This window comes from Gobio gobio, assembly GCF_949357685.1.
Source record: "Gobio gobio genome assembly, chromosome: 18".
NCBI classification, from domain to species: Eukaryota; Metazoa; Chordata; class Actinopteri; order Cypriniformes; family Gobionidae; genus Gobio; species Gobio gobio.
Window position 1 is genome coordinate 42,898,582 of NC_137111.1, and position 25,036 is coordinate 42,923,617.

General features: G+C 38.0%; 1 protein-coding gene across 6 annotated transcripts; it reads right to left on the minus strand.

The window, feature by feature from the left end:
• Positions 1-3,251: 3,251 nt before the first annotated feature.
• btbd9 (BTB (POZ) domain containing 9) lies at positions 3,252-23,038 on the minus strand. 6 transcript variants are annotated; one of them, XM_079843234.1, is made up of 11 exons: positions 22,997-23,038; positions 21,121-21,332; positions 19,189-19,552; positions 17,681-17,939; positions 16,420-16,642; positions 10,171-10,290; positions 8,283-8,392; positions 7,989-8,178; positions 6,038-6,145; positions 5,851-5,929; positions 3,252-5,637 (listed from the first exon to the last, which is right to left on the minus strand). In XM_079843234.1, exons 2-11 carry the CDS (start codon positions 21,303-21,305, stop codon positions 5,479-5,481), a joined length of 1,797 nt encoding a protein of 598 aa, XP_079699360.1. In that variant the 5' UTR covers positions 21,306-21,332; positions 22,997-23,038; the 3' UTR covers positions 3,252-5,478. The 6 variants fall into 6 exon arrangements, with proteins under 6 accessions (XP_079699360.1, XP_079699358.1, XP_079699362.1 ...); XM_079843232.1 differs by having other exon boundaries at positions 17,672-17,939; positions 22,997-23,029; XM_079843236.1 differs by having other exon boundaries at positions 17,684-17,939; positions 22,997-23,027.
• Positions 23,039-25,036: the final 1,998 nt, after the last annotated feature.

Below are 25,036 nucleotides of genomic sequence, written 5' to 3' on the forward strand. Positions count from 1 at the left end.
ACCCATGCGCCGCTAACTTCCGGGTTGGCCTACAAAGTGACGTCATTACTTCGGCACTCTATTACAGTTTTATTATACTTAAAAGTTTTTCACTTTTTGCAGTGTTTTATGTAACTTCAAAGGTTTTCCTGTAAAATGAAAGCAAATTTGTGTATTTAGACCACAGTATGTGTTTAGGGGGAGCGTTTAAATTTGGGTAGGCCAAATGTTCCCAGAGTAATTTAGTGTAAATAAGTTACTTTGTGTAAAACAAATCCCAAAGTGATGCATATCTCCAGAAAGAAGACATTCTAAGCTTTCAAATGGCACCACATATGAGGTCAGAGCTCCTCCACAGACCCTTATCAGGGTCCTTGGAGTCTACTAGGAAAATTGTTAGTCTGAGATAGCCCTAGCTGATTTCTTGCTCAAGAAACATTTCTTATTATTATTATCAATGTTGAAAACAGTTGTGCTGCTTAATAGTTTTGTGGAAACCATGAAAGCTCAAAAGAACAGCATTTATTAACATAGTAATTTATTTTTTTAAAATCCTGATGGACAAAATTAAGTCCCGCGGCTCCGCCCAACTTTTTTTGTTTTTGTTTTGAGAAGCCGTTTGACAAATTTAATGTCAAAGCATCTAAGCATTGCCTCATTTTCCATGTGGCATCCTTGCCATCAAATTCATTACATTCCAATGTGTAAATGTATCAAACCTACACTATTTGGCCCCAAATGAGATATATTGGGTTTTGCTGGCACACTGAGCTACTCTGCTCCATTGGTGCGAATAAACAGGCTTCAGCCTCCATGGCACAGTGAACCAGCGAAGACGACCCAGCTACCATCAGGGTGGGCCGCTTTAACATCCACTGATCAAAGCAGCTCTAAACTGCCAGAAACTACAGAAGGCAAACAAGAGAGAGGCTGGTTCTCTCATCCACCAAATACCAAGAAGAGGAAAAAGCAAATGGAGATGGACAGAACACGTCTGCGTCTGACCGGTCATCCAGCCTTAGGAGTCTTACTAGAGCTTCTAAAGGGCATGGGAAGAGGATGAAGAAAGATCAAAGGGAATATTGAGGGAAAATTTCAGCAAATGGAATGGAAAGAAAGAATGAGAGATTTTAAAACAGGAGTGCAGGGATAATAAAGAGTGAGAGCGTGAGACAGAGGTTAGGAAGGTCAAGTCCACTATGTATTCAAGAATCACCGTTTTGTCTTGGAAAGATCAAGAGGGTGTAAGAACCAGACAGCTGATGAGTGCACGACTGGGTAAAATTACTGATTCTATTGCGCCATCTTGTGGAGGATTAACAATCATTCTAAACCCACAAAAATCCTTTAAATTAGTTTACAGGCATGTGAAAATCAAAATGTTTTTTCAAGACTGTTGTATGAGTAGATGAGGGAGGACAGAATAATTTAGGGTTGTAAAATAAAGTTAAAGTTCCAAAACATTGTTTCCGCCCGGTTTCGAACCGGGGACCTTTCGCGTGTGAGGCGAACGTGATAACCACTACACTACGGAAACCTACATGTTGATTCAATCTGAATAGATGGCCAAATTGTTTTAAATATAATTTGATATACAATTTTGAAATGAAAACTGTATTTTCTTATTTTTTTGTTCTATTAGTAAAAATTCATTTATGAGGCTATTCATCTGCAACTTACAACTAATAGGAGTCGTGTAGCACTTTTCACCATGGACGATTCTGTTCCCATCACTTTTCAAAAGGCTTTCTTCTGCTGAAAAAGATTAAAAATACTCAATAAGAATAAGAATAAACACATTGTCTCCAATTTGTGAAAACAAAATTCAACAATACTTCTTTCATGAGTCTGAGGCAAGAAATAAAGAATCATTGTCTTTACTTTATGATAATTATCATTGTCTTTACATTGATACAAACACAGTATAATAGGCTGTTTGTTTGAAAGATAAATCAATTAAAAAAATGTGCATCATGGACTCAGTGACCAACTTTGTGTATGCTAAGTCTGTAGCCAAAATCTAATAAATGTAATAATAACAATAATTGTTTCCGCCCGGTTTCGAACCGGGGACCTTTCGCGTGTTAGGCGAACGTGATAACCACTACACTACGGAAACTTACATGTCATGAATTTGCCCGCATGATGCAATAATGATTTAACCAGAAACTATTCTATGACCAATATAAAGTGGCTGTATTTGTATATTTTATATCTGATTATGTGAATACGTTCATGAAACATGAATATGTACTTGCATGTATGTGGCATTTTGCACAGTGTCTTACTATATATATTTAAAATATTTAGAGCTTGGTATAACCAGAAAGATAATACAACCAAATACTAAATAGCTTGATTGTTTGTCGCTTTATCTTATTTTAAATCATCTTAAGGCCCCCTTGTAAGTTTGTTGAGCACCCCCTAGTGGGCTCCGGCACCCTTGTTCAGAATCACTGCTCTAGAGAGTGCAAATAAATGCAAAAACCGCTCCATCCATTGACAGACTAACTACTAATAGTTAGTAGGCTAACTATTGGACTATTTTAAATATGTGTAACATTACGGTAATCTGCTAATACCCAAATTCCCCAGCACACACACGTTCTTACGAACTAAGTTACATCTTTTCTGAAATTTTCTAATTTAAGAAGATATTCTGCCCCTGATTTAAGCATTTGAAAATATGTCCGTGAAATGAAAATACCGAATTGAAGCAATAATTAAAATGGTCGGTGTCAAAAAAAACTTACCAGGTGTTTCGAAATGACAGCAAATAATGACCTGCGAAGCGCGCGCTTGTCGACTATTACGGTTACACACACAGCAAAAACCAACTGAACTCGATCTCAAATTTAAGTTACTGATTATAGAGTGTGCTTTTCAATCTTCCATAAGCGAATTTTGTATGAACATGACCGTATTTAATCAGCACTCAAAACAGGACTGGCAATGCTGTGTGAACGAAGCCTCTTCGATATTTGGCGGTTTAATGTCATTCGACGCACGATCGACGGTTATTCGACACAAACCATTTTTATCCTGCAAGTGAATACATATATTTAGTGTGTGTCATATTACCTTTTACCTTGTGTAAATTTGTTCATGGCTTTTAGACGGTGAGGGCAAGTACGACCCGTCCATCATCTCGACATCCGGGATGTTTCAATTTCGCGAATCGTTCGTAAATGAATCAGTCGGTGTTTTTGACGGAGAGCGAACGATTCGTTCTGCGCTGACGCATTTATTTATTCGTTTTTCTACTTGTTTTTAAGCGACGGATTTGAAATACAATGCAAGTAACATATATTAAAATATAAACATTGTTTGAAAAAAAAATATGACTATATCAAATATTTAATAAATAAAAGTTTGCATTTGTGTTTTATGTTTTTGTATCATATTTGAATCAAGCCATGATAATAATTAGATACAACAGGCAAATGGCTCATACAGTAGCCTATGATATAGGAGAATATGCTCACACTCAAAAAAACATAAAATTTATTCAGAGGCCCAAACTAAGCAAACATGATGGTGCTATTTCAATATGGTGCTATTTATATGCCCAAATACAACATCATGATATGATTCTAATGAATGGCCTATATTAGATCTTTTTTAACATAATAGCACATCACTAACATAAACTGCATATACACAGAGAGACAGACCGCCAGGGCTTAGACTAAACCAGGATTAGGCCTTAGTTCAATTAGGACATTAAAGTAGCTTTTTTTTTTTTTTAAATGTGCCTTAGGAAAAAAAAAACATTACTGGTGTGCCTCTTGAGACAAAACAATGGCACTGACATATTTTAAGATACTTAAGATATGCAAGTTACTTTCAATTAAAACAGCTCAAATGTGCATTTTAGTCTGGGTCTAGGCTAAAGCCTTGTCTGTGAAGTGTGAAACCAGGGGAATATATCGTAAGATGATATCTTAGTTTTATGACCCAAGCTCTGTGGTTTGTATTGTGGGGGTAAAACATATAATGCAATACAATGATGATTGATACATGAACAAATAAACGTTGCTCAAAAGCTTGTTGTTACATATTTGATACATTTAAAAAAAGATGGATAATAAAGTAAAGTTGCTTCAGTCCAGTGAATGTTAATCTTGAAATATTCGTAACAATATAAAAGCTATTTTTACGTTTACTTTATAAAATAAAGACTTCATAGTAAAAACAACCTGAAAGTGGACGTATTTAGAATTAAACTATCAATCCGATGACAGAAGGCATGTAGAAGAATGCTTGCCAACAGCTTATTTAGCAAAGTTTTGATCATGTTGATCATTTAGATATTGTGGGTTGTATAGGGTTAACCTGGTCTTTTCAACAGGGTACTGGCATCCTAGTTATTATTTCAACTTAACATCACGCTGTCGGTCTGTCAGTCTCCATCATCCTCCAGCCCTTGGGGAAGTCTCTTGATTGCAGCGAGGAAGTTTGATAATGTGCGTCTGTTCCTGGTAGCTTAATGAAGGTGGTATTATGGTGTCACTCACCCTTCCATGTCTGATTGAAACTCAGTATTTATTAAATCTCCCCAGAGAATGAAGCATGTTAATATGTGTGATCTGACTAAACAGTCTCGTTCACGCTCTCCATCTGTTTCTCTGTTTCTCACCATCACCAGACAATAAATCAGCCCAAATTCTAACGGTAGAGCTTGCATTACAATAAAAATCAACACAATTTTCAGTTGTGAACATCCTAAAAGTGGTTCTTATTTGGTGGGTCTCAAAGCTAGTCTGTACTAATGGGGGTCACAGATAGCCAGGAATAAAAAAAAAAAACAAGGTAGCACTTTATGCAGTCCTGTTTCACATACTTGGCACAAACTAGGTACTAACCCCTACCTTAACTTAGCCCATGTAGTTACCTTACAGTAGTCAGTACACTATAGCTACATTGACAGTGCACATACTGTAAAATAATAAACAAAAACCATGCCCTTCCCTTTCCACTTGCAGAAACATCTCTTCCCTAATGACACGTTTACTGGCGGGAGGGTGGGGAAACCCTGTCACTCACAAGAGATCGACCAATAGCAAACCACAACCATCCAATCAATTCCCCATGGACAAAATCAAGCCACGCCCTAATTTTTCTCTTGTTTTTCTTGAAGCTGATTAATATACGTCACAATAGAGAAGGAAAGACTATCACAACTTCCGTTTCATGGTGATTTTAATTTGTGATTTTAAACAGGATATTTGTTTACTTTTCTACGATAAACAATTTTAAGATATCTAATAAATGAGACAGTATTGCAAAAACCAGTAATACTTATTATTATGGTTTTTGTAGTAATCCGAACATCATAAAATAAGTGCATTTGACAGTAATTGTTATACTCACCATCATGTTATAATCAGCTCAAGTATTTTCTCAATATAAATATAAAGAATTCTTTGTTTAGCAGCGCGTAACCTTGAAAACACAACCTCAGCATCTCAAGTGTGTCTCTTCATAAACATCCACAGTCTATGTGTGTAGAGACGTGGATGGTTTTTGGGGCGTCAGGCCCTGTGAATGGGAGTTCTGGGAGCTGGATTCTGGTTTGGGCTGGTCTGGTCCAGGACTTCCTTCTTTGACAACGGTATCCACCTGTGCAGGGCACTCGAAGTGAACGCAGTGAAAAACCTAGTGGAGACAGCATGAGAAAAAAAGATCATTAGGCCTGTAGAATTTCATAAAAAATATGATTCTTTTGACAAATACTGCATGTCTAATTTGTTCTGCAATATGATGCAATATGATGAAAAACTGACATCATATTATCTCAATGTAATGTGATGAATGCAGCATTAATGTGATGCTGGAAGGAGTCACAGAAACACTGCAGAGATCGCTCACCTCATTAGCGGTGTTGTGAGTTCCCACAATACGAATAAAGGATGCAGGCTGTGTGTCGAATGTCATAGTCTGCCACGACCTGTAAGAATTAAAAGCAACTAATGTAAACTCTGAGGTTGTTATAGACGTAATTATAATACAAGCAAATAAAGAGGTAATAATAAAAAGAAAAACAGCATTCACTGACCTGCATGCCACTTTTGTGTTGTCTATGACCCTCACCCAATGTTGCTGGTTTGTGGACAGCTCAACGTAATAGCTATAGCTCCTCTCATCACAGTCCCACAACAGCAACCTACAGACACAGATTTTACAGAGTCAGTAAGTCTAAATTAAAGACTGAGACAAAGATTAACGATTGAGGGTTAAATACAACTTGAAGGAATGTCTCTGGTTCAGAAACACAAGATTATTTCAAGTCATAATTTTTTAAGCTAAAGCTATAGTTATAGTAAGGCACTTGCGATGCAAGAGACTAAATGGAAGCCATGCACTTCAAAATGATTGGCATCATTAAACCATTAAGGGACGTTTAGAAAATCATTATAAAGACACACTTCTGCTGATATGCCTTTATAAAACACTCAATTTCCTATTTAGCCTAACTATGCTATGTTAAAATTTTTAATTTGTTTACTTTTCTTCATTAACATTTTTCTAAATGTTGTATAAATCCTTTTAGCACTGCTAAATTCTTGTTTTAATCTTTCTACTTAAGAAAGGTCATTTTCTTATATCCTTACACATGGGTTTTTGTCACACAGCGAGCAACCATCACTCTAGTCTTGTGTTAGAATGTATAATGTTTAAGTCTTGTGGCTACACTTTCGAAACAGTGTGTATCATATAACTGATTACCTTGTCCTGTTTTCTTTCATTTACTTTATTGTATCCACTGTTATTAGATTTGAGCTCTGTGGCGGAAAAGGTTTTCAGCAAATAACTCATTCAATTTCATTTTATTCCTTGCACAATGCTATTGTATGGGTTCAGAAAACTTGTCATTTGTCAAAAAGTAGCCATATGGACTACTTTTATGATACTTTTATGTCATTTTTTTGAGTGGAGTTTAATTATCATCTAGTCGTGGCCTGATGGTTAGAGAGTCGGATTGGTAACCTGAAGGTTGCGGGTTTGAATCTCAATACGGGCAGGAAATGACTGAGGTGCCCTTGAGCAAGGCACCAAACCCCAATTCGTTCCCCAGGTGCCACAGCAAAAAAATGGCTGCCTACTGCTCTGGGTGTGTGTGTCCACGGTTTGCAATGTGTGTGTTCACTAATCACTTCTCCTTATGTGTGTGCACTAACTTGGATGGGTTAAAAGCAGAGGACAATTTCTGAGTATGGGTTACCCTACTTTCACTTTCATCTAAACATACTACTAAACTACTTTCCACAGAGAAAACCCATCCTAAATCATGACAGAATTACAACCTTTAAAGAGGACATATTGACCTATGCTTTTATTACATGTTCAACTTTCTTTAGTATGTAAAGTTGCTGTTTGAGCATGAAAAAGGTCTGCAATGTCCCTGAAACGTCTCGATTGTAGTCTTGAGTTTCTTCTGGTCACAAGTTGCGTTAGTAGTGTGTTGAAATTCGCAATTATTGTATGGGCTGTGACATTTCCCAAACTTGAAGTGGTCAGTGCCGATAGCCTCATGGGCAGCGTGCCGACATACAGCGCTGTTGTGCTTCGGGACTTCCCCGATCTCATCCCACTTTGCTTCGTGTCTACTCACTGTCTGATCATAATAACGGCCAGTTATGCATTTTCTGTAAGTTGAATACAGAAGACGATCTGGCAGAAGCTAGATATTTTACTTAATAACATGTTAAATATGGATATTTTTCTTACACAAATGCATGGCTTCGCTTTAGAAGGCCACGTGGAGTACGTTTATGAGGGATGGATGCACTTTTTTGAGCTTCAAACTCGTGAGCCCCGTTCACTGCCATTATAAAGCTTGGAAACATGATATATCTCTGATTGTGTTCATCAGAAAGAAGAAAGTCATATAAACCTGGGATGTCTTGAGGGTGAGTAAATCATGGGGTAATTTTCATTTTAAAGTGAACTAATCCTTTAAAAGGGCATAATATGGCCTTTTTAACCTGTAACATAAGCTCTCGTACCGGATTGAGCCCAGCATGTAAGGCTGAGCGAGCTGGATAACAATGGCTCCAGAGCCCAGCTGGTGACAGGTGTATCCCGAGTCCCAGTCATAGTGGCTGGTGTCCCCGTTCAGCAGGGCGTTTCTGCTGCGACTCACACCCTCTACCACACTAGCACATGCCTGCACGGTCGCCACGTTCTCTGTGGGAACTGCAGGGAGGCACAGAAGAGGAGATGTGGGATGAGTTTTAGTAACCGAGCTGATATGTGTGTAACTTCCTGAATAACCACTGAAATTAAAAAACCTACATTACCTATTAGGCCTCTCTCCAGGGTGAAAGGTCGCTGTGTGTACATGCACTCCAGAGCCACCAAGTGAAACACTTTGTTGACAGTGTTATGTGTCCCCACAACACGAATAAACCTGAATTCACAAATAAAAGCAGTGTTCACAGACAGTCAGTTAGCAAATATCCAATGTCACAATTGAGCAAATTTAATGGAAAAAACTTTTGTTTTTGATTGACTTGCTACAAAATACCCTAAAAACATTAATAGAATACATTGTACAACATGTATACAGTTTGTTTAGCATGTAAGATTGATATAATAAACTCATTCTGGAATATATTGTTCATAACATAAACCTACTGTTTAAATAAATTAAAGTGCCCCTATTATGCTTTTTTAATATTACCTTTCATGGAGTGTGTAATGCAGCTGTTTGTGAATGTAAATAGTCTGCAAAGTGCACAACAAATGAAGTAATTTCGCTCCTAAAGTAATGAATTGACTCTGAACGGCCTAAAAGAGTCATCAGCAAATCTCACTTCCTGTTACATACCCATGTAAAAATGTAACAAATTTGCTTATTGCCCACCTATGGTCTTCGCTGGCTGCCCGGGAACAACGTCTACTTTGCTGAGACTGGAAGAGTTTGGTTCGTTTTCTAGGCAGCAAATCAATTTTGCATGTACTTCAAAACGATGAGGACTCGCACTTGAATTGATACGGTAAAACCGATGCGATCGATACTATTCGTATAATTTGGGCCATCTGACCAATCAGAGCAGAGTAGGCTCACAGAAAGGAGAAGTTTAGAGAGACTGAATCTTCAAACAAACTCAGGGTTCCCACTCTTTCATGAACACCAGATTCAAGGACTTTCAAGGACTTTTTAAAGCACCTTTTATTTTAAATCAAGCACAATAAATACGATAAAGGTGGGTGTGTTACTGCCAATATATCAAACACCTACTGTACCTGTGTCTATCATTACTGCAGTAACGCTAAGGCATATACTGACAACTACAATAAAAATGTCCAAATTTTACAAAATCTAACGAGGAAAGAGGCTGGTGTACAAGAGCGTTCTTTTTTATAAATCATTACTTAATTAAAACATCAAAATATAGAGATAATATTGTAAACATGAATTTTCCAATTAAATGAAAAGATATGGACAAGTTAATTGTTAGGCATTTAAAATATGCAAAAATATTTATTAAATCACCTGTATATGTACTTTTTTTTAAAATAAATTTGAAGGCTTTTAAGACCTGCACATATATTATATTTAACAGATATAATTGCTGCCGTAATAACGGCCCATTTCAAATGTATACGTGGTTTTGTTCTTTTTATTTTTTGAGCGGTGATGAAATATATTGCTCTTGTAAATACTTGCCAGCGTTTCAGTAATAAAAGCCTAGATCTTTAAAATGCATGCAAATTACAGCGAAGCGCAACCGTACGGTGCTCTGCAGGGGTCAAAAAGGATATAAACAGTGAATTTTGAAGTGATCTCATCTTGAAAACTCAGATATGTGGATACAGATGGCAATTAAATGACGACACGTCCTTGGTGTTTGTCTAAAAACAGTAGGTAATTCGACCGGGGATTTTTACGCGGGTGGTGGGAGAAAAACACTGACATTCTGGATTCGGGTGGCAATAAGCATATTAGTATTATGATTTCTGAAGTATCATGTGGCTGAATACTGGAGTAATGATGCTGAAAACTCAGCTTTGCATCACATTAATGAAAAAAAACATTTTTTATATGCAACATCACTTTTTTGCCTAACCTTAATTTTCATTTCAGTTTTGATGTCTTCTACTGAGAGTAAGCAGTACAACAAAATGTTTCAAAATCTAATTTTGAAAAACAGAGTCCAGCTGTTGTTGTGTAATGAGTTCTACCTGCAAACTCGTGCTGGGAAATAGAGATGCTGCCAGGAGCGGCACAGGAACTTGGAATGATCCACCACACGCACCCAGTCCAGCTCATCCATCGACACCTCGACATAGTACGAGTAAGACCTAAAGACACGAGAGAGCCATCAAAATGCTGCACATAGCGCATATTATAATTAACTGGACTGGATAACTAGCTGTCTGTCAGTCATACAGAGCCACTCTGCAATGCACAAATGTGTGATCTTTGTCACTGTCGCTATGGTTACTGTTAAGAGTGGAGATGGAGAATACCATCGCATGCTCGTACAGACAGTATTCAAGACGCTACTGCAAATTGCTGTGTGAATGAACATTTTGATACTCAAACCTGTAAGTAATGCGGTTGTCAATCCCAAACACTGGCAGTGTGAATGTAGCCTATATGAATAAGAGAATGGCGGATAATCTCCTTTTGAGTTTGGAACGACATCACATCAGACGTCGCACTATAGACCCCCCGAGGAACAATTCCATTCATTCTTTGCTACAGGAGAGGAAGAATTGTCTAAACTTGATAAATCATCAAAATCAACGTGTATGTTAGACCCATAGACTGTAAAAAAAAATATGGACGTAGTGTCCGTGACATCACCCATAGGATTCTGATGAGCAGTTTTGAAGCGTAAAGTATGAACGAGCTGGCCGTTGCCATCTTGGCAGAGCGTCACTCCCGGCCCGGATTATAGTTTGTTTATTTATTTATTTATGATTTAATGCCATATCAGCAACAATGGCTATATTCATGGCAATCAGCAGTATAACTTTAATACATTGTTTACAATAATTTAACCATTTTGTCCTAAAAACAATCACTATACAAAATCAGGCATATATACCAATAACAACAACAGTAATAATTACACCATTTACATAGAATCTTTCAATTTAATATTTGACAGAAATTCTAAAATTACTCCAGGAGAAACCTTTTTAAAAATGTCCATTAATGTGTTTTCTGAATAAAACCGTTCTCTAATATTATGTAAAAAAGGACATTCTATTAAAATATGTTTCACACTCATGAAATTCTTACACAGATCACAAACCGGTTTCTCTTCCCCGTTCAATAAATAGGAATGAGTGAGTCTTGAATGTCCAATTCTGCATCTCGTATATACAACCTGGTCATATCTATTTTCAAAATAATAACTAATAACTCCTTGATTTAAAACTGGATTCACCTCATATAATTTGTTATTTACACATTCGTTCCATTCCATTTGCCATTTCTTGTAAATGTACAGGTTCAATATGGCTTTTACGTCAGATGCTGGTATTTTACATTCTGTCATTTCCAACTGAAGTGCTTCCTTTCCTGGATAATAGAAAATGGGCAAAGAGGCGAGAGGAGCTGAGGTGATGCGATGACTAACAGACAGCAGATAAATGGCTATCCACCTGTCACTCAAAGTGGCCACACCCTTAATTATGCGGAACTTTAAGGCTTTATATAATGTAAACAAATGAGTTTTAAAAAATGCATCCCCCTCACAGTTGTCATGAAGGGGAAAATTAGCCATATAGACCAAAACCATAATTTGTACCAGACTGTAAACATGTGTTTTTCTGCTCTAAAGTTGGGCATTTTAACATGGGGCTCAATGAGATTCTGCCCTGTCTCTAGCGGCCAGTCGATGAATTGCAGTTTAAGTCACTTACGTATTGGCTTCAAGAGAAAATGCAGGAGGTTGCTGCTTGGTTAGACCCTAAACTGACTGAGCTGCAAATGATTTGCTCTTATCATCCGATCGTGATATCTCTCTTTTAGTGTTCCTGGATCTTAGTGCTGCATTTGATACTATCGACCACAGCATTCTTTTGAATAGACTTGAAAAGGATGCTGTCATTAAGGGAATTGCATTGGCATGGTTGAAAACTCATACTTATCTGACTATTATCAATTTGTAACAGTAAATGAAAAGGTGTCATATCGATCACAAGTTCAGTATGGAGTATTGCAAGGCTCAGTGCCAGAACCGTTGCTTTTCACCCAGTATATGCTACTCTTGGGAGATATCATTAGGAAGCATGGCGTTTTTCACTGTTACGGTGATGATATTTTATATTTCTTCGTGCCCTGACGAAACATACCAATTCACAAAATTAGCGCAATGCATTAAAAAATGGGATGACTGGTAATTTCCTAATACTTAATTCTAAAAAAAACAAAAAACAGAGGTTTTAATTATTGGACCAAACACCTCCAAACGTAATAATCTAGAATACTGTTACACTTGGCGGCTGCTCTGTCAAGGAACCTGGGTAAGCTCTTTGATACCAATCTTTCATTGCAAAGGCACATTTCTAACATCTGTAAAACCTCATATTTACAACATATGCTCTCAATGACAAATGAAAAGTTAGTTAATGCGTTCATGACCTCAAGGCTAGATTATTGTAATGCTCTCCTGGGTGGCTGCCCTGCATGCTTAATAAACAAACTTAAGCTGATCCAAAAAGCAGCAACTAGAGTTCTTACTAGAACCAGGAAACAGGAAATATGGCCATATTAGCCTGGTTCGGTCAACAATGCATTTGGCTCCCTATTAAACTTTTCCTATTTAGCACCCAAACTCTGGAACAGCCTTCCAAGCCTTGTTCGGGAAGCAGACACACTTTGTCAGTTTAAATCTAGACTTAAAACGTCTTTTTAACCTGACATACACATAACACATTATCACATTTCTATAATTCAAATTCGCTAAAGGATTGTTAGGCTGCATGAATTAGGTCAACCAGAACACTTCCTGTAACAGACCAATCTCAAATCTACCCTTTCTGTCAAAAATACTTGAAAAGGCAGTGTCTTCACAATTATGTTCCTTTTTAGAAAGAAATGGTATCTGTGAGGATTTCCAGTCAGGATTTAGACCGTATCATAGCACTGAGACTGCTCTCGTCAGAGTTACAAATGATTTGCTCTTATCATCCGATCGTGGCTGTATCTCTCTATTAGTGTTACTCGATCTTAGTGCTGCATTTGATACTATCGACCACAACATTCTTTTGAATAGACTCGAAAATTATGTAGGTATTAGTGGAATTGCATTATCATGGTTTAAATCATACCTATGCGACCGTTATCAGTTTGTAGTAGTAAATGAAGATATGTCACACCGATCGCAAGTTCAGTATGGAGTACCGCAAGGCTCAGTGCTAGGACCGCTACTCTTCACCCTGTACATGCTACCACTGGGAGATATCATTAGGAAGCATGGCGTTAGTTTTCATTGTTATGCTGACGATACTCAGCTCTATATTTCTTCACGCCCTAAAGAAACTTACCAATTCACAAGATTAACGGAATGCATAGCTGATATAAAACATTGGATGACTGGTAATTTCCTGCAACTCAATTCAGAAAAAACTGAATTTTTAATTATTGGACAAAAAAGCTCCACAAGTAGTAACCTAGAATACTGTCTAACACTTGATGGCTGTTCTGTCAAGTCCTCGTCGTCAGTGAGGAACCTGGGTGTGCTCTTTGATACCAATCTTTCGTTTGAAAGCCACGTTTCTAGCATCTGTAAAACTGCTTTCTACCATCTTAAAAATATATCTAAATTACGGCACATGCTCTCAATGCAAAATGCTGAACAGTTAGTTCATGCGTTCATGACCTCAAGGTTAGATTATTGTAATGCTCTACTGGGTGGTTGCCCTGCTCGCTTAATAAATAAACTCCAGCTGGTCCAAAACGCAGCAGCTCGAGTTCTTACTAGAACCAGGAAGTATGACCATATTAGCCCAGTTCTGTCAACACTGCACTGGCTGCCTATTAAACATCGCATAAATTTTAAAATCTTACTTATTACTTACAAAGCACTAAATGGTTTAGCTCCCCAATACTTGAGCGAGCTCTTAACATATTATACTCCATCACGTCTACTGCGGTCTCAAAATTCTGGCCAGTTGATCATACCGAGAATATCCAAATCAACTGCAGGCGGTCGATCGTTTTCCTATTTAGCACCTAAACTCTGGAACAGTCTTCCTAACATTGTTCGGGAAGCAGACACACTCTGTCAGTTTAAATCTAGACTAAAAACACATCTCTTTACTGTGGCATACACATAAAACACTTTTTCAATGAAATGATTGTTAGGCTGCATTAACTAGGTCAGCCGGAACCGGGAACACTTCCCATAACACCTGATGTACTCGTTACATCATCAGAAGAATGGCATCTACGCTAATGTTAGTCTCTCTGTTTTATCCCGAGGTTTACTGCAGTCAGCTGGATCCGGGCCGTATCCAGATCAGATGGTGGACCTGCGCCCAGAGAAGACCAACACAGGACCCCGAAGTGTCTGGGAGACCGTGATTAGACTCCCCCTGAAACTGCCTCATCGACACGGCATCTCAATAAACCCGTCTCCTGCGTGTTGCCTCCGATCATTCGAATATTGCACTTTAATAATTATTTAATCAACATCATCCTCAATAAACCCGTCTCCAGCATGTTGCCCCCGGTCCCTCGAATATTCTGATCTATTATGACCTCCGAGCTGTAAAACTGCCAGAATAATAATAATAATACGCTGTTTGTTAATTGGCCAGAGGAGAACTGGCACCCCGACTGAGCCTGGTTTCTCCCAAGGTTTATTTTTCTCCATTAGGTCACCTAATGGGGTTTTGGTTTCCTTGCCACTGTTGCCTCTGGCTTGGCGTGCTCAGTTGGGGACACTAAATTTTTCAACTAAACATCGAAATACATCTAAATAATAAACTAAATTAACCATTTAAACTAAATTACTGATCAAATTATTGATCTAAAGCCCACACTGTCACTGTATGATACTTGAAATTTTTCCAGAATGGCTATACAGCTGAATAAAATTATGCTGCATTATTTTCCTGTTTAACACTGTAAAGCTGCTTTGAAACAATCTACATTGTTAAAAGCGCTATATAAATAAAGTTGACTTGACTTGACTTGTAACACCCTATAAACTTGTTACAACACAAGAAGAATGGCATCTATGCTAATAGTAGTCTGTCTGATCCTTATCTCGAGGTTACCGTAGTCAGTCGCATCCGGGTCTTATCCAGATTAGATGGTGGACCTGCACCTAGACACGACCTCAACGCAGCCCTGAATGTCAGCAGAGACCATGTCAACCCCTGTGAAGACCTCGTCGACACGACAGCCATCGGCACAGATCCTCAGCAAAGCCCATAAGAACCAGACAAGACCCCTATGGCCAGCTTCGTCTCCATACCAGCGTGATGAATCTGCTCTTCAAGCAGAAGGAACTAAATGAAATATTTTAAATGCTATCGACCCACAATCTGACTTCTGATGCAGCCTGAATCATAATCGCACCGTGTTAGTTCGTTGGCCAGAGGAGAAATGGCCCCCCGACTGAGCCTGGTTTCTCCCAAGGTTTTTTTCACCTGATGAGTCTGGGTTCCTTGCCACTGTTGCCTCTGGCTTGCTTCGTTGGGGACACTTTATATTAAGCAATATTACTGATTTGACTGCACTGACACTATTGGATGAGAACTCAACTTAGCTGGATGACGACATCACTGTCAAGTTACATCACTGATGACATTTTTGCAGAGCTGCTTTATAGCTGAATTTAATTCATTTCATAATTTATGTACTTTACAGTTATTGAAATGAATCAACACTGAACAGATTTCAACTGAATAATCAGGGTTCCCACTCTTTTTCAGCAACCAATTTCCAGTACTTTTCCAGGACATTTTCAATTTTACTACGGCAAGAATAAAAGACAAGGATCATACCAAATATTGCTTTCTAAGTCTTTAAAAGCCGTACTGTTTATTACCATTACTTAACAATCCAGCATTTTTCAATATGAGCTCTTAATCATACATTATGACTATGGAAGCTTGTTTACACCACAGAATAGAAAGAAAAGGTAATTGTGACTTTTTATCTTGCTATTCTGACTTTCTTGCAATTGCAAATTTTACATTTTCTCTCATTTTCCATGTGTTTTCCAGGACTGGAAAATTTGTCATCAATTTTCCAGGTTTTCAAGGTTTTCCAGGAAGAGTGGGAACCCTGATAATGACTGTTTACCATTGTCTTTTTAAAGCTGCTTTACAGCTTTGAATCATTATCTTCCTGGTTATCACTGTAAAGCTGCTTTGAAACAATCTGTATTGTATAAAGCGCTATATAAATAAAAGTGCAGAATTTACATTTTTGCGTGAACCGTCCCTTTAATGTTGCATTACCTGCTGTCCTTGTCCCACAGCAGTAGACGTATGTGGTTGACGATGGAGGGTTGACCCAAGCGGACCTGAATGCCAGCGGCTCGTCCCTCTTCTTCTATGGGGTGTCTCGAGAAGCCGTGGTCCAGATCATAATTCTGCGTGTCTCCATCCAGAAGAGCAGACTTCAGCTCACCCTTCACCACCACAGCGCCGTGCTTCATAGTGGCAATGTTCTCCTCTGGGACTACAACACCAAACAAAGCAGAAGACACACTTTAGTCAAACGGAAACATTTTCTGTACTCTACGGATCTTTACTTTACATGCCAGTGATGTAAAAGGTGGGCACACAACTTAAATTTCCAGAAAATTACGTTTTCAATTATACTTTGCATTAAGAAAAATACACAAATAACTTTAAATCTCAAGCATTAGCACCAGAAACTGTTAGCTACTGATTAATTGGAACATATAATACATTCTGCACCAAACATGATAGTAATTTAGTTTCACAGGACCATCAAATTTTCTCTATCATATTTGTCTTAATATACAATATTTGGGTTTATTTCCTGTCCTCTGTCACTTTCCATACTGGTAGTGTTAGTCCTTCGTGAAATCTCTTTAACTAATAAAAGCCAGCAGGTTCTTAATGACATCATCCTTAAGAAAGTAACATAATTTTGCTGGGAACACCACAAATGCAAGTATTAGCAATGAATTTGATTAATTCTGTAAGGTTTTGTGGTATTAGTTGGCTTGTCTTATTTTAAAACACGTCATGGTAAATACAATTACACACAAATATAAATGATACATTTAAAAAAATAGTTTAATAAATATTACAAATTAACTTGTCAACAAGTTGACACTTTAATTATATTATAATACAACAATAATAATAACGTATAAAAGACAGAGTGTTTTAAAATTAGACCGTAATATATATAAAAAAGTCAAGAAAATCTTGATTTGTCATTATGTGACCTATTTCCTTTAATAATCTAAAGCTGCTTTTCCACAGTCGGGCTCAACAGGTCTAAGACCTGTAAGCTGTAAACTCTTGCATTACCAAGACAACAACTGACGCATTTGTATTACATTCCAAAGAGCTCCGTTATCAGCTCCGTTAATGAAACGTTATCCGTACAGGCTGGGCCGGATCGGCACGGAATGGAGCGGTTAAGCAACGAGAATGGTTTGGCCCAGCAATGGAAAAGCAGCTTAAGTGTTCATGTATCTACAGACAGATAAGCAGATAGAAGTAAACGGACTGAGCATGCCACGGTAGTTGAGGTCCATGTCTCTGCTCTCTGAGCGGGTCTGTATGGCATCTAGTAGGTCATCTGGGCTGAGGAGGCCCGAGGGACGAACCACATTCAGCATTTCAGAGAGGGTCATCAGGGGCAGTCGGACTGATGACATCACTTCCTTTGCCTCTGGGCCATCGCCGTTGTGGTGACACCAGCGGCAGAGGGCCTGAAAGATCTCCCTTTCGCTAGCAGCAAAGGAATCTCTCCTCACAACGGTCAACAGTGCAGACTGCAGAGAGACAACATAAGAAACGGCCATATTACATACTAATCTTAATTATCATGTATTAAAGGTGTCATGAACTGGCTTTTTACATTTTTTTATATTGTTGTCTGAGGTCAACTTATGACGTTCGCATGGTTTTCACATTCAAAAACATCATAATGAATAAGTAATAGGCTATATTCTACCCTGGTTTTGAGGCTCTCTAAAGAAACACTCGGATGGGCGTGCCGCACTGAAGACTTGGAAGTAAACACCCACGGCTAGGATTGGATAACAGTTTTGCATATTTAATGAGCTTCAGCTCCCCGGTGAGTACACGAGGAATTGTTTTGAAAGCGTGTGGAGAAACGGCAACCGGCATCCACCCACGATTGATTGGAATGTTATTTTTGTATTACTTCGCCCGCCCGTTCGGTGGATATAAGCGTGAACCGTGCATCACACACACACACACAAACGCGTGTCAAGTACATTGCAGACTGCATGATCAAAACTTCCGCAATTGTATTTTTCCTTCAAATATCAAGTCAAGAGAGTGAACGCACATCAAGAAAGTAACGTTATTTCACTATCTAAGATGTGGTTACATTTTGGTAGCCCGTCTGAAAAACACATAACCCCGGGACGTTGGGCTTTAAATAAAGGATTCTCCAGCCTTTGACAGCGTGCTAATGTTCAGTTAGACATGTACACATAATCAATACGATCTGTAACAATGCAATACTATCACATATAAAAAACATTTTACTCACATTAGTGTGTTGCTTCATTCATTCATGTAATCTCATCCTGTCTGCAAATCCAGTATCTTGTTTACAAACGAATCTGTGGTTAAATGAAGGAACAGACGTGCCTTCCCCACGTGAGCTGGATATTCATTAAAAATAAAGTTAATCCACGCATTCATTATATTGGAATCCGAATGAAGCTTATGCGGTATGTTTAGAAATTCTATCCGGTTTAGCTCTATGTAGGCCTGTGTTATGTTAGTGGCACGAGTCGGAGGGTGGGGCTAGAGAATCAGGCGTTGTTCTTTTTCTGTTGAGGCGGTGTTTCACTACACTCTGACGTCATAGCCGGGTACATTCTGAGATCGATCGTTTGCTGGGCCTGGTGTCTATAAAAGTTTTCAGGTTTGAAACTTACAGGATATTCTTTTATTACCATGACCTTTTATATATCAAAAGCTCAAAGGAAAGTTGATTTCTCAATTCATGACCTGCTTAAAATTGTAATATCGTCCATCACTCACCTTTGAAAGGGTGAGAAAGCCGTCTGACTTCAAGACTTCGGTGGCGTTGCGGTCCATGTAGGCCATGCAGGCCTCAGCCAGCCCGTTCAGACAGTACAGACTAGCCACATCAAACACCAGACAGACGTTTCGCGTGCTCAATAAAGTGCGGAGGAATTCGCATATGGAGCCCTCTAATGGTTGGAGGCCATAGCGGTGCGCCAGTCCCAGGAAATCTAACAATGTCTCTTCCTTGGCTTCACTCAGGGTGGCTCGGCCTGTGTATAGATACCGCAATAACATAGAAAAAGCCTCGGCACGTGTTTCCTCCAGCCGAACCTCCGCCTGGGCCTGGGATTCTCTCAGCCCGCCATACAGCAATGCCCTGAGGAGTTGAAAAGCAAGACAAAGAAGAAGAAAAAAGGCTGAGTTGAAAGAAAATTTTTACCAAGGTTAGGTTACAAACCCTATTTTATTAACGAGAAATGGGTACTTCTTTGTAGCATTGACACTGTTATTGTACTGAACTGACTCAACACTGAATCTAAACTGAGCTGTATAATGATACTACCGTCTTCTGTAGAGCTGCTTTATAGCTGAAGTTGTTTTATAATTGTTACATTTTGTGCAGAAAACAAATAAGTGTAAAAATAACAGCATCAGTTAAACGGTTTGTAAAGTTAAATTAACCCTCTTACCTTTCTGAATTGATAATTATATCCTAACACATTATTAATCTGGGTTAATGTTAGTTAATACAAATACTGTTCATTGTTCGTTCATGTTAGCTCAGGTCCATTAAAAGGATAGTTCACCAAAGATGAAAATTCTGTCATCAAATACTCTCCCTCATGTCGTTGCAAACCCTTCTGAGAAATGAAGATATTTTTAATAAAATCTGAACCAGTTTTGTACTCTCCATTGACAGCTACGCAACTACCACTTTGACGTCTCAAAAAGTTCATAAAGAGATCTTAAAACTAATCCTTATGAATGGAGCGGTTTAGTCCAGATTTTCTGACGAGACCCGATCACTTAATATGATGAACAGATTAAATTTAGGCTGATCAGCGGACATAAACAGAAGTTCAACCGAACGCGTTTGGCACGTGAGAACGAACCTCTGAAGCTCAAACGTGCTGCGTAACACACGCAAATTAACACTTAATTCATATGGATTAGTTTTACGATCACTTTAAGAACTTTTTGAAGCATTAAAGTGGTAGTTGCGTAGCTGTCAACAGAGGGAAAGCTCTCAGATTTCACTGAAAAGATCTTCATTTGTGTTCCGAAGATGAACGAAAGTCTTACGGGTACATGTCTCCCTTAATGACATGGGTAATTAATGACAGAATTTACATTTACGGATGAACTATCCCTTTAAATAATATTATCAGGTAACTTTCGATTTTAATAATGTACTCGTAAATGTTGAATTAACATTAAAGCTGCAGTCCGTAACTTTTTGCGCTCTAGCGGTTAATAAACAGAACTGCATGCGTCTTGCGGAAGAACATTGCAGCCGGAGCTACTTCTCTCTGTTTATGTCTATGGCGAGTCACGCAGGGACTGTGCTCTTCCGCAGCGGTTCCTACCAGACCGGTCTGAAATTGTCCCAATATAAACACTTATTATAAGTGTACCATAATGATTCAGGGTAAGACAAAAACACGGTTTGGAAAATGGATTCATGTTGTACATTCTCATTATATAATTTTTGTAAATCTTAAACACAAAATAAGTTACGAACAGCAGCTTTAACTAAGATTAATACATGCTTTAGAAGTATTTTTCCTTGTTAGTTCAGGTAAACTAATCTAGTTAACTAATGCTAACAAATGAGCCTTACTGTAAACCTAAATGTATTTGTTTACACAAAATGGATTCTCTTATCATAAATAATTGCACTCAAGAAATGCCCCAATAGACAAGCAACTTCTCTTAAAAAGTCACCTGAAATACTGGCAGCGGGCCGCTAGAATGACTCTGTGTGCAGGAAAGCGCTTCTCCTCCACCACAAAGGTGACATCGCTGTACTCTTCACCGGGAACTAAAGCGCCGAGCTGCTCTGACAGGAGATGGAGGTGGTCGATCTCAGACGCAGAGCTCATCGGCCGCAGAGGATGACTGTCACTCATGACCACTGCTGGGGAACACCTTCACATCTGAATCATAAACAACATAAATATTTGAGTTTGTCAATGAAAACAGTATACATTCATTGGATCATTCCTACTGTGCAGACAGCATATATGTCTTAAAGGGATAGTTCACCCAAAAATGAAAATTAGCCCATGATTTACTCACCCTCAAGTCACCCTAAGTGTATATGACATCCTTCTTTCAGACTAATAAAATCCAGAATTAATATAAAAAAATTTCCTGGCTCTTCCAAGCTTTATAATGGCAGTGAATGGCTGTTTCTGATTTGAAGTCCATAAAAGTGCATCTATCCATTATAAAAGTACTCCACACGGCTCCAGGGCGTTTAAAAAGGCCTTCTGAAACGAAGTGGTGTTTTGTTTTGCTCTATTCTCTGCGCTTCCGCATTCGTCAATATGCATGCGTCAGATCAGGGGTTACTCTTTTGCCGTAAATCGATGCGTACCACCATCTGCTGGAAGCTATTTATTTTAGTTTATAATAACTCTGTATAACTCTATAATATTTTTTCTCACATAAACACATGGCTTCGCTTCAGAAGGCCTTTATTAACCCCCCGGAGCCGTGTGGAGCAGTTATATGATGAATAGATGCACTTTTGTGTACTTCAAAAACAGAGCAACATTCACTGCCATTATAAAGCTTGGAAGAGCCAGGATTTTAATAATATAACTCCAATTGCATTCATCTGAAAGAAGAATGTCATATACACCTAGGATGACTTGAGGGTGAGTAAATCATGGGCTAATTTTCATTTTTGGGTGAACTATCCCTTTAATACATCCGTTTTTCTCCCTGTCCTCTGTCACTTTTCCCATACTGTTCATCTAGTCCCAGACAAATATGCATGTTTGAGATGTTTTAACTGAAAGAAACTTGTACTGACATATCTTAAAATAAGTCAGTGCCATTGTTATGCACATCAGTAATGTTTTTTTTTCTAAGGAACATTTTTAAAAGTTACTTAAATGTCCTAATTGAACTAAGGCCTAATCCTAGCTTAACCTAAGCCCTGCTTGTGAAACCAGGTCTAAATGTATTAGTTGGTGTTTCTTATTTTAAAACACTCTACCATGAATTTCTACAATTCCAAATGATCAAAATGTTAAAATATAGCTTAATAAACAATTCGATTAAAAACAAGTTGACACTCTTTTGGCCTTGAATAAAACCTCTGTGAGAGGAATAAATAACAATGTATAAAGGGTCTGACCATCAATATAGTAAGTAATTATGTAATATAGGATAGGAATATCCAGTAAAATTATGACTATATGTCTCAGCAGTAACAAATGTTTAATATGTCACTAAATTGCTATTTCTCCGCAGTTATAAACCTAACAGAAAATTCGGTGTCAATCGCATAAACAATAAAAACACAAACATTACTCAACGATACAATAATACATGCTAGTGTTGCGGTAAAAACAATGAAATATATCAAGGTTACATTAGAGCAAATGTGACGTTATCACCATCGTCTGTCAGCTTTCACTCACCAACACCGATTCAGATTTAACGTTAGTTTGTCTTCGCCTAAAGCAGACCGAGAAGGCGACAAAGCTTTCTTGACTCCAGTAAATATATGTTAAATATATATCAATTATTAAGTAAATATGTTACGAGCCACAAATCCATTCGTTCCACAGCAAAACACCTAGCTTACCGGATGTTTTTAAGGCGCCCGACCGTTACGCGTTAATGTTACAGCGCCTCTAGTGGACGGAGGCGTATAGCGCACTGGTCATTTATATAGATCAGTGGGTATAATGTCTTCCTTTCTCCGGAGAAGGACACTTTCGAGTTATTTATACCAGTGTTGTTTTAGTATCATTGAGATACTATTATAGTTTATATGTTTCTATTTTCCGTTTTAATTTTAATCTTCTTGTTTTTAGGTTTTTTTAAAGGGGTAGTTTTTATGGGATCAAATTCCCGCCTAATAGTGGTCATGTATCAAAAAAGAATAAGCGTGAATCAAAATTTTAAAAACACATGTGAAAATGTAAAAATCAATGCAAAGGTAACCAGAATCACAAACAACGCGGTCACAGAAATAAAAAATTATAAGCGTGAATCAAATATTTAAACAAGTTTAAAATTGTATTGCTCAAAACTGAAAAATGATTTCAAAATTATCTGAATCGCACACAAAATCATGTTTTCTGCTCTTGTTTTCATTTTTTGTATGCCTGTGCTCTTTGCTCGTTTCCACATTCTTGTTTCCAAAAGTTGCAGTTCGAGTTTCATGTAAATCAGGGGCGGGTCTTAACATCACCATTCACCCTTAAAAATAAAGGTGCCAGGAAGAATCAAAAAGGGGTTTTCACAGTGATGCCATAGAAGAACCATTTTTGGTTCCCTGAAGAACCGTTTTGTGAAAGGTTCTTTAAAGAACCATTTTTTCTAACCATTTTATAGTCTAAAGAACCTTTCTGCGCTACAAGGAACCTTTTTTGCAATGGAAAGGTTCTTTGGATATTAAAGGTTCTTCATGGAACAATACATCCCGCCAAAGAACCATTCAAGAACCTTTATATTTAAGAGTGTTGGTCCACTGGTTCTAGATTGACAGCTCATCCTCTAGCCAATCAATCGAAGAGGGAAGTTGACGTCACTCCAATGGTTCTCATGCCGCTCAGTTCAACCAGCCGCTGTTGAGCTACGAGTATAACGCGTTCTCTAATCACTATATCTGCTAGGAAATACATTATTTTATTGTTATGAATATAATCTTAGTAATCTATTATTTTGTGTGATAGACGTTTTAAGGGGGTTTATCACAATTAAAGCAGTCAAATGAACGTGATCACGACTGGGTGCTTACTTACGCTCGACTGCAAGCGAACCACGTGGTGTCTGCAAGGAAATATATTTTTTTTAGTTTACAAACATGAATATATTATTAAATATATTAATTTACACAATCAACATTTTAGAGAGGTTAATCAGAAATAAATAGGTCAAATGGTCATGATCCCAACTAGTTGGTTATTGCCACTCTCATTCCAAAGAAAAACATTTTCGCAGCCAATGGTGGAATTTAACGATTTGAATAAGAAACAAAATCGAGTCTATAAAACACGTCAAAACTCCACGGAGCACAACAAGCATATTGATGAGAACATTCGTTTAAACAACACTGGGACATTTGACTGCACATCACATTTTTTACATTATTGATCCTTCTTGCAATCGCAATGGACTAGGGCCGCATTAAACCTTTAAATAAAAGGATTATTGAGTGCTTTACACGGTTATATACAATAAAAGAGCCTGCATAGCGACAGGAAATAAAACTGAACGCGAAAAAAAAAAAACTGCCTAATTTAGCGAAAAGGAGCCGAGCTGCACTCATGAACGTGCCCTCAAATCCGGCTCCAAGATGACATTTCTCTGTACTGTAGCCTACTATAGGCTACTTGTAGCCATTAAACACATATTTAGTTTCATATGTTTAAATATTATAGTTTTTTTTTTTATTTTGTATCTACGTTGATTATGAAAAGTGTGTCAGAAGACATGGGGGACAGAAATTATTTTAACCACTTCATTAAGTTTTGTTTTGTTGAAAGCCTTTCTTTAAAGCTACACTGTGTAACTTTTTTAGTTTATTCTTAGCTAAAAACACTTAGTTCTTTCAAAAATATATGTGCTACACTGTGTGATATTTTCCCCCATCTAGTGGTGAAAAGGTATATGACCA